Source organism: Brienomyrus brachyistius, chromosome 4 (genome assembly GCF_023856365.1).
Source record: "Brienomyrus brachyistius isolate T26 chromosome 4, BBRACH_0.4, whole genome shotgun sequence".
Classification (NCBI taxonomy): Eukaryota; Metazoa; Chordata; class Actinopteri; order Osteoglossiformes; family Mormyridae; genus Brienomyrus; species Brienomyrus brachyistius.
The window spans coordinates 1,602,431-1,617,852 of NC_064536.1; the positions used below are offsets into that span (position 1 = coordinate 1,602,431).

Here is a 15,422-nt window from a genome sequence, read left to right on the forward strand (position 1 = left end):
GAATTAGAGCAGAGACTGTGTGCCAGGCCTTCTAGTCCAACATCAGTGCCTGACCTCACACATACTCTCTTGGATGAATGGTCAGAATATCCCATAAAACACTCCTAAACCTTGTGGACAGCCTTCCCAAAAGACCTGAAGCTGTTATAACGGCAAAGGGTGGGCCAACTCCATATTAAAGCCTGTGTATTAAGAATATGATGTCATAAAAGTTCACGTGTGTCCCAAAAAAAATAGTGTATACAAAATAAGGTCTGGATGGCAAGTCAAGAAATTTAAGTATTTTGTTGAATATACTAATAGTAGCGTTATTATTTTGTTATTAATATTTATAAAATATTTATAAAACGATAAAGGACTTCATAAATTTCTCACAAACCCGTCTTTGAGTGATTTAATCGGCAAGGATGAAAATGATTACGATTGTCTCGGTGAACACATGCAGCGTTCGTGTAAAAGCAGCGGAGGTAAACTTTAAACTGATTTTAAACCCAAGAATCTGTAAATTAATAATCAAAATTGCAAAGCTTGTCAAGTTTTTTTTTCTTTTCTTATGACAGTAACAGAGTAGAAATATTTTAGCGAAACTTTACCCACGGTGCTGTAATATCTGTACCAAATTGAAAGTAAAAGGCTTATTTTAATATAGCTGACTAGCGATGTAGGTGCACAATATGCAATGATGGTATTAAATATTGCACATTGCCAAGCTATATAATACTACAGCCATATTTCGAATTCAGTACAAAATACCCCGCCTCGCACTGTGATGTCATTCGGCACTGGTATCAGTTTTTACACCAGTGGAAAACAAGCATCTTGAAGTACCATCATGAAGTACCATACTTTTTGGGGTGCTTAGTGCCATTCTTACCAGTCAAAAACCCTGCCTGATACAGCAGGGTTTCTCTTTGTCTTCATCGCCCACTTTATGGCACTGTGTAATGGGATGTGATGGTTGTTGCCTCTTTAGCAGTTTATTAGTTGGGGGGGGTGGGGAGTGGTCGCCATTGTGGGTTGACCGGTTGTTGCTTCCTCCCCTTTTCAGAGACGGACACCCCTGCTGGCCGAGATCAGGAAGAGCACACTTCTGGCAACGACACCTGTGCCCCTTCAGGACAGGTCAGCTTTTGTATTGTGTCGAGCGCTGAGAGGCTGTCAGAGAAAAGTTTCTGTTATGAATAGCCTTATTTTTCTTATTTAAACTCTATGTTTAATTGACAAACCCCTATATGGATTTCAGAATGGTATCATAGCATGAAACGCTAAGCCACTCATGACCTGATGGTGTCTGCAGAAAAGTCGTATTGGTCTACCCTGAAATGAATAACCTATATCACTTTGGACTTAATGTAGTCTGAGCCGTTAGAACTATTGGGTTGGACAGAACCCATTGAGGTTCTGAATGTCTAACTAAAGCTGGACCTCCCCATCAGGAGGTGTCCCCTGCACAGGACGATCAGCGGAAGCAACAGGCTCCTCCGTACCCTGGCATTCGGGTGGAGGAGGGTGGATCACACGGGGGGTCAGGTGAAGACAGCAGGGTTAGAGATGGGGAGGGACCTCAGCCTTCTGCCCCCATCTCAAAGTATTACACTCAACGGGCTGCCCATCACAATGCGCACGATGGCCAGGTGGGCGCCCCCCTGGCTCCTGACCACAGGACTCTGCACTTCTCTGGTGGCGTAAGTCGCGGAGAGCAGGAAGCCCACCAGCCAGCTGCAGCTTTGCCTCGAGTGGTGGCGTCACTCTCCGTGCGTGTGGTTGGGGAGCCAGAGAGGGCGGGCACGGCATTCCCTGGACCCCCAAGGGAATCTCTCCCTAGCCGCTCCACGGCAGAGCCAGCCCAGAGGGCCCAGGAAGGATCCGCCCGGCCAGAGAGCGACGAGGACAGCTTTGATGAGGACGATGATAAGGAGGAGGAAGAGGGTGTGGGAATGAGGAGGAGACGAGGGGAGCCACCCAGCCGTTCGCGAGCACGTGAGAGAGCCAGGCGCACTCGGCAAATGCCGCAGCGCATAGTGCAGCCGCAGCTGCCTCATCAGCCACAGCTGCAACTCAGGCAGCCCACGCCACCTCCATCGCCTCCCCCAGAGCTCTCCTTCCCCCTGCCTGACACCCCCAAGCAGAGCCCCCCCAATGTAGAGGAGCCTAGTGGGGCAGCTGTAGGAGCTGGCATGCCGGTGCCCCCACAGAGGGGTAGTTTGTCACCTGCTCTCCAGCGTCAGGACAGTAGCAGCAGTTCTGGCACCTCCAGCAGCAATAGCCGCAGCAGCAGTCCAGAGCCACAGGGGGGTGCTAGAGAGCGTAAGCCTGGCCCTCTTACCCTGTTGGCCCGGAAGATGGAGTCAGAGGGTGCTTTTGATGGGGGAAAGGGAAAGGGTAACCTCGAGTTTGAGGATCTACCAGAAGGAGCCAACAGTCAGAAATATAGTGCTGCTGCTGTAGCCACTATCACATCTGTAGATGGCACTGGGTTGTTCCCTGGCACTAATATAATGGGGAAAGGGTCAGGGATACCTGTCCCTATGGGTGCAGGTACGCTGCCTACCATTATGTTTTCTGGTACAGCTTCAACACATGTTCCTGGAGTGAGTGTAGCTGCAAAGATAGGAGAGCGTCAGGAGAGGATCGTAGAGGAAAGAAATGTGTGTCTTTTTGAGCAAATGAGTGTGGAGTCTTCTCCCCAAACTGATTTTCCGATTGAGCAACAGACACAGGATTTCAGGGGCAGGGAGAAAGTGTTGGAAAGAGAAGAGCGGATAAAGCAGCAGGAGCTGGAGAGAGAGAAGCTTGAGAAGGAAAAACAGGAGCAGCTAGAGAGACAAGAAAGGGAGCGGCAGGAGCAAGAAAGGCTGGAGAGGGAGCGGCAAGAGCAGGAAAGGCTGGAGAGGGAGAGGCTGGAGAGGGAGCGGCTAGAGCGGGAGAGGTTGGAGAGGGAACGGCGGGAGCAGCAGGAGCGGCTGGAGAGGGAGCGGCTGGAGCAGGAGAGGCTGGAGAGGGAGAGGCTGGAGAGGGAGAGGCTGGAGAGGGAGCGGCTGGAACAGGAGAGGCTGGAGAGGGAGCGGCAGGAGCAGGAGAGGCTGGAGAGGGAGCGGCAGGAGAGGCTGGAGAGGGAGCGGCTGGAGCAGGAAAGGTTGGAGAAGGAGCGGAAGGAGCAGGAAAGGTTGGAGAAGGAGCGGAAGGAGCAGGAAAGGTTGGAGAAGGAGCGGAAGGAGCAGGAAAGGCAGGAGAGGGTGCGGCTGGAGCGGGAGAAGCTAGAGAGGGAGCGGCTGGAACGGGAGAGGCTAGAGAGGGAGCGGCTGGAGCGGGAGAGGCTAGAGAGGGAGCGGCTGGAGCGGGAGAGGCTAGAGAGGGAGCGGCTGGAGCGGGAGAAGCTAGAGAGGGAGCGGCTGGAGCGGGAGAGGCTGGAGCGGGAGAGGCTAGAGAGGGAGCGGCTGGAGCGGGAGAAGCTAGAGAGGGAGCGGCTGGAGCGGGAGAAGCTAGAGAGGGAGCGGCTGGAGCGGGAGAAGCTAGAGAGGGAGCGGGAGAAGCTAGAGAGGGAGCGGCTGGAGCGGGAGAAGCTAGAGAGGGAGCGGCTGGAGCGGGAGAGGCTAGAGAGGGAGCAGCTGGAGCGGGAGAGGCTGGAGCAGGAACGGCTGGAGCGGGAGCGGCGGGAGCAGGAACGGCAGGAGAGGTTGGAGCAGGAAAGGCTGGAGAAGGAGAGGCAAGAACTGGAGCGAGAGAAAGCTTTGGTCCGAGAGAGAGAGAGCCGTCTACCACCATGGAAGCGTGGACGAGAGATTGGGGGATTTTCCTCTTCCTTACATCCAGTATCAACTCTACCCACTGCAGCAGATAAATGTGTGGAATCCATGGATAAGGACTTGGAGAGGCAGGAACCAGTTACAGCGCACTCCCAGCTGCAGGCACTAGGCGAGAATCAGCCATGTATTCCAGTTTCACCCCAGTCATCCAAGAAGTTCCACTTCCTTCGGGAGAGCCGCCTGTTGTCCTCACCCTCTACCGCTACCCCAGTAATCAAGAGACCCCGTACCTTTTCTGATACCCCCCCTTCAGTGGAAAAGGAGGGTGGCACCAAAAGTATTATTCCAGAGGGAACTTCTGGCACACAGAAGGACATAGATGCAGATTTTCACACCTACACTGTCATTGCAGACACACAGGAATTACAGAAAACACTCCCACAGCAGGGTGGCCATGCAGGACCTCTGCAAACTGATGATTTGGGGTCCCCTTGGCTGGATGAAAAGGGCATATCGACTAAGCTGTGTGAACCCAATCAACAAGAATCAGTGGATGAGCTCAAGCCATTAAAGGAAGTTGAATCAACACAGAAGGAGAAACAAAAAGTTGCTGAGGTACCTAAAGGAGCTCTTGAGCTTTCCCTGCCTGCCTTGCCCCCTTCACCTCCACCAGAAGAAGCTGAGGTGGGAAGAGAGGATGAAAAAGAGGAACAGTCATCTCATTCTGATTCCTCTTCATCTGACTCGGATTCTGGGTCGTCGTCATCGTCTTGTTCCTCAGGCTCCTCATCATCATCATCATCCTCCTCTTCACAGGACCAAAGCATCTCTGTTTCCAGTAACAGGAAGGTGAGTGGTTTTGATGTCTGTCCTGGGTTTCAAATGATGTCTTTGTGGTGCAGCTCAACACCCTGAAGCACACATTGATTCTTACTGCTCAGGTTATGGTTTGAATTTGAGCAGCATCTTTGTAGCTGTGCTTGTGAGGGAGATCTGTTTAGGTTCATTGGCTGGCCTCTGCAAGGTTTATTTTCTTTCAGTGCCTGTAAAATGCTGTTTGCCATTGATGACTTGCTCACCTTACAGGGATGCCTAAGCTGTCTCTTGGTGTGTAGAGTGTTTGGATTTGTCTTTTCATCCTCGGAAATAGTATTGTGGTGTTGGGCGGATAAGTTTTCTGATGGCTGCAGAGGCCATGGATAGGTTTTGTGTTTTTATGGTCAGCATGACCATCTGTTGACCGATTTTGCTGTGGTGCTGGGGACCTTGTATTCTTGGATAGTTCTGATTCTTGCATTTTCTGGTTTCGTTAGATATCTGATTTAATTTTTTTTAGATATCGTTCCACACATGTTATAGGTGATCACTCAGTAGAGCTCACAAAATCTATAGCTCGACATCTGGGTCATTCAGTTTTTCCAATCAGGCTACCAAAATGTAACAACATCCTGTGCAACAGAAAATATATCCCCTAAGCAAAATAATATTCCCTTCTTGATTTGTTTTTACTGCACATTTGGCTTTCTATTTGAATGAAAAATTAGAAGGAAAAACAAGATATTAATGGTCATTTTGGGTTGTCCACTAGGAAGTGTACTCTTAAAGCCTGATTTATAGGAGGGTTGCATTTTATTGTGTAATCACACCTTACACCGCCATCTTGGTGCATTGTTGGTCATGGTAATGGAGTACTCCAGGTACGTTAATTCAAGCAAATGAATTCAAGTACAGTTCTATTATCGTGCCAGTCATATTCTGTACACTGCATATAGTGATGACAAATGACGTTATATAAACGTAGCATAAAAGCAAATAATATAAAGAGAACCAATATTACTGGATGGAACCCATACACAGTGAAAGCAAAATGGTTGTGAGCCACCCACTTTCATTTATGAGGATATTGTTAATTGTCTGATTTTTTTCAAATGTCATCGTAACACTGAAGTAAAAGAAAGCAACTGGAAAGTTCTGGAGGTTTAATTTTTTTCTGGTATAAAAACAGCAGAGAAAAAAGTATGGATAAAATATTTCTGTGTATTCACGAGTAAGCACAAGCATAAATCTCATGCTGCTTAGTCTTTTTTTAGATTATTGTTATTTTCGTCATATAACGTTAAGCGATTACATTGTCCTGTTAACATTACAGCACTGTGTCTGTTATTACAACAAATCTGCTTTGTTAGTGGATGTTTTTAAAGGCAAATTGTTGATCAGTTTATTTTTATCTCGGGATGTGCGGCTGCAAGAACTGTCTGAGGGGTTGGTTTCCTTTTTCTTTACTCTTTTGATGTCTGAAGTGCATTTAATGGTCATCGAGTCGTCCGTGGTCAGCCTTGATGTCCACCTCACTGGTGTCGCTTTGCTGAATTTGCTTGAGTACATACATGTATGTGTAAGCTATACATTATATAATGCTATCAGGCTCAAAACCTTCAGAAGTAATGCATCAAATTAATACTCCTTACGTACCAGTCACGTGTTTTATGTGCAGCTGTGATGTAGTAATTCAGACAGTCAATTTGCGTGGGTATCAGTTTGGTGTTGATGGGATTTCTGGCTCTCTTTAGTGATCTAACCATCTTGGCTCAGCTAAGTAGTAAGAGCCTTTTTTTGACTGCCACACAGTTCTTCGTTAATGTAATTTCTAGCTTTTATAATTAAAGTTGTCACCCATCTCTTGCAGCATGCGATCATCCCTTATTGGAATGCTGCATCCCATTTTATATGGCTGGCAGTTCTTTTTATAATTCAGCCAAAATAAGCAATGTTGAATGTTGTAAATTACCGTTTCATTGCAAACGCTAAACATAGCGCATCTGGTGCTTGTGCAAAAATGTGTGTTACAATTTTAACGCTCCTGTAGTGTCCATGTCATACAGTTGAACGTTCAACAACATTGGTTTGGACAACGTAGGTCCAATTTTACACAGATTTTATTTTTGAGAAATATATTGGAATTTTTTTTGTCTTGTAGTGTCAAATGCATAAAATGTGTATTTGCATTTTTATTAAATACGGTATGTATTACATGAAGTTTTTTTTTTATGTATATATTCAACAAGAGTTGTGGTTCCACATGGCTCATAGGATTAAATCACCTCTACATGAATCGGCAAATCTTTATGAATTTTTCCCCCCACATCTTTTCATTTTTGATATCTAGTGTTACCGGTACGTGTAGCATCTGCATGTAGTATTTTGTATCAAGGTTAAGTAAGCATCATACTGAACCTAGCCAGCTGCCTGCTCTGCACATACTGGTGTTACCTCATGAGTTCAAAATCAATCCTGCAGAATTTGTACCCTTTTTTCCAGGGCACCCTCATCTGGGAGCAGGCTGCCTTATGGGCACCCTGAAAAACGTCCTTAAAATTGAACATTGGTGATGATGATAGACTGCTCTGTCCCAAGCTCACTCCTGGTGCCTAGTTCATATTGCCTGGGTCGTACATAGTGGCTGGTTTCCCTAATGTGAAATAAGAAAGGCCTTTAGCGTATGCTTAAGGGTGGGTGGGGGAATCGATTCTGTCACAAATTGTGATTCTTTAAGGTGGCGATTTTAATATAGTTAAATACATTTTTAAACATGGATTACTGAAATTGTTGTTCACATTTGGTACTGCTGATATATTTGCCCAGTTGCACACAGCCTGATTTTATTAAGGGACTGACATGCGCAAGTTGGCATGGTGCTATCATGAATGAGTAAACGTGCAGAGACTCAATTTAAAGCCATTAACCATAAGTGTGTGAAATGTAAACTTTCAAGGAATATCTCTATACCTCTTCTCTGAGCACTAAGAACAGTTTCTAAGCAAATTTATTTAAAACCATTTACACCTTGTTTGAACTCTTCCCTTGGGTTTCACCTCACCCCATGTCTTGCACTTTCACTGGCTGTAGCTCATCTCGCGACTCATTGCCAAACGCAACGCTCTTCACACTACAGGATTTGGAGTTGCTGACAGGTCCAGAAACGGGCCCCTAGAACACATCGGCAACTGTGTCCAGTTGCGTCTGAACTAATAGCGATCAAGCGCCAATTTGCAAAGTCAAGCGAACACTAATTTGCCTCTGATCTCGGGGTTTTGTTGCCGATTGCCTAAAGCTTTCAGCAAGCAAAAGAATTGGGGCTAAAATCGTATATTTTTAACTTTTAGTGTTAGTTATTTTTTTAGCCCATTTCCTGGCAAAAACACACACTTGGATGATACCGTCTAAAATGCGTTAGCATGTTGGATGTGTTTTCAGAAAAATATCCAAGTTTAAAAATATCCAGTATTACTGAGCCGTTAGACGTTCTTAGTCTTAACTACTCTCTCTCTGATGTTGACGTAATTTATTAGGAAGCCAAAATGTTTGCAACCTATTGATTTAAGTGATGTGGGAGCATCTTTGAGTTCTCTAGGACTAGCTGCAGCCTAATTCGAAGCCACAATTAGCATAATGTTTTTCATGTCGAACATCTATTTATGAATTTAGGTTTCGCTTCAAGAAATGTATTAATTTGTGTCATTACATGATCCAAACTTAAAATGATGTAACTGAAAGGTATATGATGAATATGTGTGCTGTTACAGCCCTTATCTTTACTTAAAATGTAGACTTGAAATGCTCTTTAGCAAAATCTGTTTAAAAATTGTGATGCATATCAATAAAATACCTATTCAGGCGATCACTGCCGATTGCCACTCCTAATATGCTTCCACCTGAAATAGCTTTTGTTTCCTTGTGTGTATATGTACATTTTTAAACTGTCTTTTACCGATTGGTCAATTTTAATCTAAACTCCTTACACTCCTTAAATCAGACTGTTTAAGCTATTTTTATTTGATGACATCAAACTGCTATTACAGGGCTTTACATAATGGATGCCAGCTTTTCGGAACTATACGGATATTTTCGCCCACAGTTCGATAAGCAAATCAGTAGTATGCCTAAAATGTTAATGAGATGCGTATTCTGATACCCAGACGTTTTTACTTAAATTCAGCATATTCTTATGCTTATTAAACTCAATTAGTGGAGCGCTCCATGCTACTGTTTTGGTAAATAATGGAAGCGATAAGCACTGAAATGGGAATGAAGAAAGGGACAGCTTCGAAACCACATCTTTTAAAAGAGGAAATATTGTGGATAAACAAGGTAAAAAGATGTTTGGATGTGGTGCTAATTTTTGCTGCTAAAAGTCCATCAGGATTTTTGGTAAACGGTTTTCATTTTTCATTTCAGTTCACAAATTAGTTTCTTATAGTAAAAAAAAAATGAGTTGGATTTAAAATATTGCTGTCGATGCATTTTCAGCGCCGACGTCATCGACTACGTCAACTCATCTCGGCAGCCCTAGTCAGAACTGATTTTGGGCTACCAAAATATGAAGAATGCCTGCCCAATGGGCTACAATGGATTTGGAAATGTTGTGAGCCCTGCTCAGGATGACCGCCAGTAAAATGCATCACAGCAGCCAGAAGCTTTTCCCTTTGGGACCTTTATGTCTTTTCAGGTGGAAAAGTGAACCTTTTCACTTAGGTCTGATTTTTGGTTATATAAGTAATGTTTGGTTATGAAAAGTTACTGGTAAGACATACATCAAGTCACTCAAGTCTGGCAGTAAATTTAGTTTAATTTTTTAATGGTAATACGCATGAAATTCAAATTTTACTGATATACATTTTTTAAATATTGATATGCTTAAAATATGGGTAATGAATAGTCTGTGCTTCAGGCTCTTCAAGGGCAGGTCTACTCTTTATGTACCAGTACCATTTGTTTTTGTTTGTTTGTTTGTTTGTTTTGTTTGTTTACTTGAGCAGTAGTCACCAGCTGGTGACTGGTCTGTATCTGGACCAAAAACCCAGTTAAATGCAATCGTTTGCCTTGTTTGTGCCGTTAAAATTGTCGTTTGTGCTGCTTTACTTTCATTACATTAATAAAATATTACATTAATTACATAATTACATTAATAAACTTTAAAAACATTTGTAAGCGTATTCTATTGATGTAAACGCCGGCCATAAATGTTTGTGTTATTAATTACGAAATCGTCACCTTTAGCGAATTTATTGTTAATGTATATTTAACTCTACAGCAATATGTTCACCCTTACAGGTGCAGCAAGCGTTCACATCAATAAAATACATTTACGAATGTTTTTTTTTAATAAGTATGTTTTTATTAGTCATTATTAAGAAGCCATTCGCATTTAGTGTGAAAGTACAACCGACGTTTAATTCGCTGCAGCAGTGTGGGATAAAACATCGCTGTAGAGCTGGTTGTACATTACAACTAATGTATTAGATTACTATCAAGCTAAATGTAAAGGTTTTCTTAATGACAGTTAATAAAAACGCACCATAAAAAACATCTACGAACATATTTTATTGATGTGAGCTCTTGCTGTAGTGTAAGGGTCTACTTGAGGCTTATGGGTTTCCTTGAAACTGCACCATTGGCCAAACAGCCGCGCGATACGTCACGGGAAGGAATTTGGACGGCGGAAGAAACTGGACACAAATGGAGGGCCAACTTCAAGCTGGTGACATCACAATGTAAACAAACATATCTCAGAAACTAAAACGGCCCAAATGAAAATTTCAACGGCACAAATGCAGGACAAACGATTGAGACCGGTTTGGTTAAAATCTGAAACATGGGGGGGGGGGGGGCAACTTAACGCAGGACATGATCGATTCTTTGTTTTTCTTCCTCCAGTGGACCTTGGCTTTGTGTTACTGATGGAATTTGGCCCTCGAAAAATAGTTGGAGTGTCTTGGGCTAGAGTATAAATTTCCAGTTTAGTAGACTTAAAAAATCAGTTCAACATCTGAAGGAGAGGTTGTTGTTTCTGCTGCTTTAGCGCATCCCAGAGGCTTTTGAGTGCCTGGGGACTGCTGGGTGATTGCGAGGAGGTGGTTAGGTGATTGTTCAGCTTTGAGGACCATAAGGGTGCTAGAGTCAGCTGGAGCTGTCACTCAGTGCTGTGTTCTGTCACGTCTTAGGAGCTAAATTAAGAAAAGTGGACTGTGAAGCCGGAACTTTGTCCTAATGAAATTGTTCTGTGACTGTCTGGATATTTGTTAAATGACCTTATGTATACCTGTTGATATCGTGAAGCTGTTATGTCGGTGTATCTAGATATGCTATAACTTTGTGCCAGTGTTATGGTAGTAAATGTCACATGTCTACATGGCCTCATTAACTATAAGTCTGTTGCTGGTGAATAACCTTTTTTATGTTGTATATCCACACATCTCAGTCTACCAGCACTTTGGGAGAGACCCAGGACAGCAAGAAACCAGTGCAACCAGAAGGCTCCCTCAAAGCCACTTCTGGGGCACAGCGCAAGAGGACAGCGCGAGAAGAGGAGGACGGCGTGTCCACCGAAGTGAGACACAGCAAGGTCAGCCTCATATATTGGCAGTGATGACTGTGATGTCCCCTTCCCTATGTCGAGCAGAATAACCTAAGTGTCACTGTCCCATTATCTCCAGAAGCCACGTGCTGAAAGAACAGGGGAAGAATGGGAGGACCGTGATATGGATGATGATGATGATGCAAAAATGGAGGTTACTCCGAGTCATTCATCCAGGTTGGTCAAAGTCAAAATCATGGTCACTGCAAACACTGTCAGGATTCCAGGTTAGGTGGCGAGGTGATTTTCATACAGGCACATGCAAATACATGTAAACTGATCCTATGAGAGTGTCTACATGATGCCGCTTGCATGTGGTATGACCTCTTAAAGAGTATCTGTTTACTTCATATAGAAAGCAATCACATGCATTATTCAAGATAAAGCCTAAATCAAAAATTGGGTTTGTGTGACTCGGCAGGTTAAGCCTCTGTGCCTGTGATTGGTAGGTTGTTGGTTTGAGCCTCGGCAGAATAGTCATCTGTCCGTGGGCCCTTGAGCAAGGCCCTTAAACCCCCCATTTCCAGGGGTGCCGTAGGTCGTGCTGTGATCCCTAAGCTTGCTCTTACCTGTACGTGGGTGTGTGTGTCTCAGGAAGGGCAGGATAGTGTAGGCAAACACTGCCCCATGGCGATTAATAAAGTCACTAAATTACTACAGCCCTGCTCCTCCTTATTCAGGGGTCAGATATTTGAAATGCTGCTCATACATGCCCACTAGCACAGTTTTTTTTTTTTTTTGGTGCTATATTTTCTCACCACCTGCACATTTATACCATTTCCATGTATCCTCCTATGCCAGAGCTCTGGGTTTCGTGTGCTTATTTGAATTCATTCATACAAGCTTCCCACGGGCATCTCACCTGCATGTAAACTGTGAGCACAAAGCACTGGGAAGCAGCCTGTTCCCCCTACCATACAGAGCAAGATTAAAACCGCAGACTGCTTTGGTGTATATGCATGTATGTATACATACTGCATCTTTACATGGGAAATGCGATTAGGTTTTTATAGTGTAGGCTTATGCAGAAGGGACTCCTGTATAAGGAGGAATGCGTTTACTGATATACAATAAAAAGCGAGAGGCCGTGTTTTACAGGACAGCTGGATTCAGTTCTCCAGTTGCACTGAAATGTCCAAATGGATGGATGAGTATTGCTAGATACACAACAGCTTCATATCTGAGCAATTGTACTACTAGTTATGTCTAATCACCCTAATTGGTATTTGTGCAACTGTTTAATACAAGGAACTGTCTCGTGAACATGCTGTTTTGGCTTGGTGCTTCTTTTTGTTAATTCCAGAAGTTTTCGGGATCATGTAATATTATTTTCCTCTTATGTTTTAAAGGTAATAAATCAACCGTTTATACATATTTGCTGGGCAGTCGTAACTTACCGTTCGGTGAAAACTTACAAAAGATTGCCATTAAAATGCCCGAGACGCATTGTATGCAATCTGTGGCGATAGATGAATATACTGGTATTATGTATTACTGGTAACGCTTTTCCGTGCACCACTTCACTTATTTTCCAGTGCAGACTTAACAAAAAACTACCTCTAGAATCCGCCAGTGGTCGGTTTTTATACTGGTAGTCTGCCGGTTTGGCTATTGCGGTGTGGACCATGTGAGCCAGTGTGTTTTTGTCATTTTAATTTTTACAAAGTTAATGCAATTGGTCTGATGTTGAATTGATCTGAACCAGATTTTCATACAAGAATCTGAGTTCGGAGATGGTGTAGGCTCTCAGACATTGAAGCTTTTATACGTGATTGTTTTTTAGAAAATAACGACGCATTATGGTCATTTTCATAGAAGTTTGCAAAGACTTTTAATTTCGCATACAGTAATAAACATAGCACTAAGTTTTCATAAAATATTTTAGAATCTGTTACCGTACTTCTAGTCAGGCAAACAGCCTGGGCAGCCCGGCAATGCATCGAAGCGGGGTCCTTGCTGTGTTTCGCAGCCTTTCGCGCATTTCAACATGGCTGCTGTGCGTGCTTGGTCACGGTGATACCAAAGCGGCGTATACAACCGTAATTCTGGCCGCGGTCTATATTTGCCAGAGTGAAACAGGCCCGATCGGGGCCAGAACTATCGTTGTTCATTCGGACGGAGCAATAAGTGTGATTCGGACGTAACAATAATGCTGTTCGAAACCAACAAAAGCGGGTAAGGTATCCAAGCAAAGGAGAGACGCCTGGGCTTTCGTACTCGTATCACTGCAACGATGCCCTTTTCAGAGCGACGCATGTATCGCGGTCCGCGCAGCCTCTCCGCGTCTCCTCGCCTCTTTAAACAAGCGTCTCCGGGCTTGCGGTGCATTGGCGTCGGCGTGTGCGATTGAGTGCGCTGGTGGCGGTGGGTACCGCCGGTAATTCATTGTGCCTCGAAGCATGCTTCTTTTGAAATATTTAAGTGGCCAATGCGGTGAGCGTCTGATCTTCGGCGCTTCACTGAGTGGTGCACCTTCTTACTGGATCATAAGTTTTTGCACCCAGTATTCCATTCGTTTTGTTTCATTTCTCGTTATTTCGCGCATGAAAGCTAACATTTTCATTGTTAGTTGTAGTTTAGAAATAAGTGGTTTGATAACGGGCTTACGTTTTGAAATACTGAAATTCCTTGAAATTTTTGAAATGCCCCCCAAAACTCAAAATTCGATTACTGTGTCACTCCATACTTAACAGTTTAGGTAAAATACCCAATTTGTGTTTGAATGCTTAGTTACGCCATAGTTACTACTAATTTAACCCCGTCACAGCACCCCAATTTCTCATTGTACACGACAGGATCTATTTTCCTTTGCTTTCAAAGCTTGTCTGACACATTCAGTTCACATTTGGTTTGATTTGAATCACTTTCTGTCATCATTGCACACAGAAAGCTGGCAGTGCTGGGCTTTGCCTTGTCAGATGCTAGCCTGACTTGTGCCTGTGTTCTGATGCTGAGCTGTGTCGTCTCTGTGTCAGGGAGGTGAAGCAGGCCACAGCAGACGTGCCTGGCCCGGATATAGAGGTGGCTTCAGATAGCAACGAAGGGCCCGCAGAAGAGGTAAGTCCAATGGGGATGGAGTGGAGGCGTGCAGGAGCCGGGTGGGGGGATGGCACTGCTAGGTGTGCTATGTGAATGCTTAAGCTTACAGGTCGCAGAACACAACATTCACAGCTAACACAATTATAATGCCTGCGGAATCTGATCTTGAATAAATTTGTCTTTTGTAACATTTACATGGTATGATCAAATGGCAGTGCTGCAAGCAGGTTGTTCTCTACATTTACTAATAATGCGCTATAACACATATACCCGTCATGTCTCCCTCATCCCCATTCTGTTAGTGATATTTTTGCATCTATTAGTCAGCCCTTTTATAAATCTTGACTCGGGCCTATTTTCCCCACCTGCTGCTTCTCCCCTTCATTGACCTTGCCTGCTTTAATAGGATGTCTTTATCCCAAAGAACTTTCAAGTTTTTCCTGCCGCTGGTGTGATTGTGTTATTCTGTGAAAATGAGCTGTTAGGGGTGGCAGCAATGAATGAGATTTAACATTTTAAATGCATTTCTAACTCTTTTTCACCACCATGAGTAGTTCTGTGGAAAAGTTGTTCCTGTTTTGTTCCTGTATATATAGAGATTTTCTTTATTGGGATATTTAAGCAGTTGTTACATTGTTGTTTGTACCCAGTGCAGGTTCTCGGTGGCAATTTGCCAAATTGCTAGTGGCGATTTTAAAATGTGAATGACGCATTTATTTTGCGATCATTTCGCCACACTGGGGAAGATCAAACTCACAATCCCGATCAAATCGGTTTTCTCTGTATGTATGTGTGTGTATAACACTAAATATGTTTTTGTGAAACACTGTTTCCTTTCCAAGTTTCCTCCAACATTCTGATATCGCTGCGACCTTCACTTGCACCAGTGGGTGGAAACTAGTGCTGGGTTGTTTGCGAACGATTCACTGTTAGAGACGCCTCTTAAATAAATGTATGAATGATGAGCAGCCTCTTAATCATTCCAGGACTGTATGATGAAGCGCGTAAGGGCTTCACTGAGAGAAAGGGTTCAAAAAGCATCAGTAGTATGCTTGATTCATGCCAATAAGTACAGCTACCACTCACCACACAGCTGCTACAAGCTAGGTTAGCATTCTACAGGGGGCGGGGAACCAAAGGTGTGTAATACAAAATGTCTGTCCATACATTCCAGATTTAATACTGACCTTTACATGCTGTATGTTGTCTCTCTAAGTTAACTA

At 43.9% G+C, this 15,422-nt stretch overlaps 1 protein-coding gene across 12 annotated transcripts in view; it reads left to right on the plus strand.

Moving 5' to 3' along the window:
• The window catches only part of acin1a (apoptotic chromatin condensation inducer 1a), a 28,050-nt gene that overhangs the window by 5,210 nt on the left and 7,418 nt on the right, over positions 1-15,422 (plus strand). Inside the window, exons 4-9 of one of the 12 annotated variants that reach the window (XM_049011500.1) lie at positions 1,049-1,122; positions 1,437-3,376; positions 3,407-4,595; positions 11,005-11,148; positions 11,240-11,337; positions 14,136-14,217. In XM_049011500.1, the coding sequence (XP_048867457.1) occupies positions 1,049-1,122; positions 1,437-3,376; positions 3,407-4,595; positions 11,005-11,148; positions 11,240-11,337; positions 14,136-14,217 (3,527 nt within the window). Of the gene's footprint in view, positions 1-1,048; positions 1,123-1,436; positions 4,596-11,004; positions 11,149-11,239; positions 11,338-11,931; positions 13,336-14,135; positions 14,218-15,422 lie in introns of those variants that run through there. The other 11 variants (XM_049011501.1, XM_049011502.1, XM_049011506.1 and 8 more) reach the window with 11 other exon arrangements.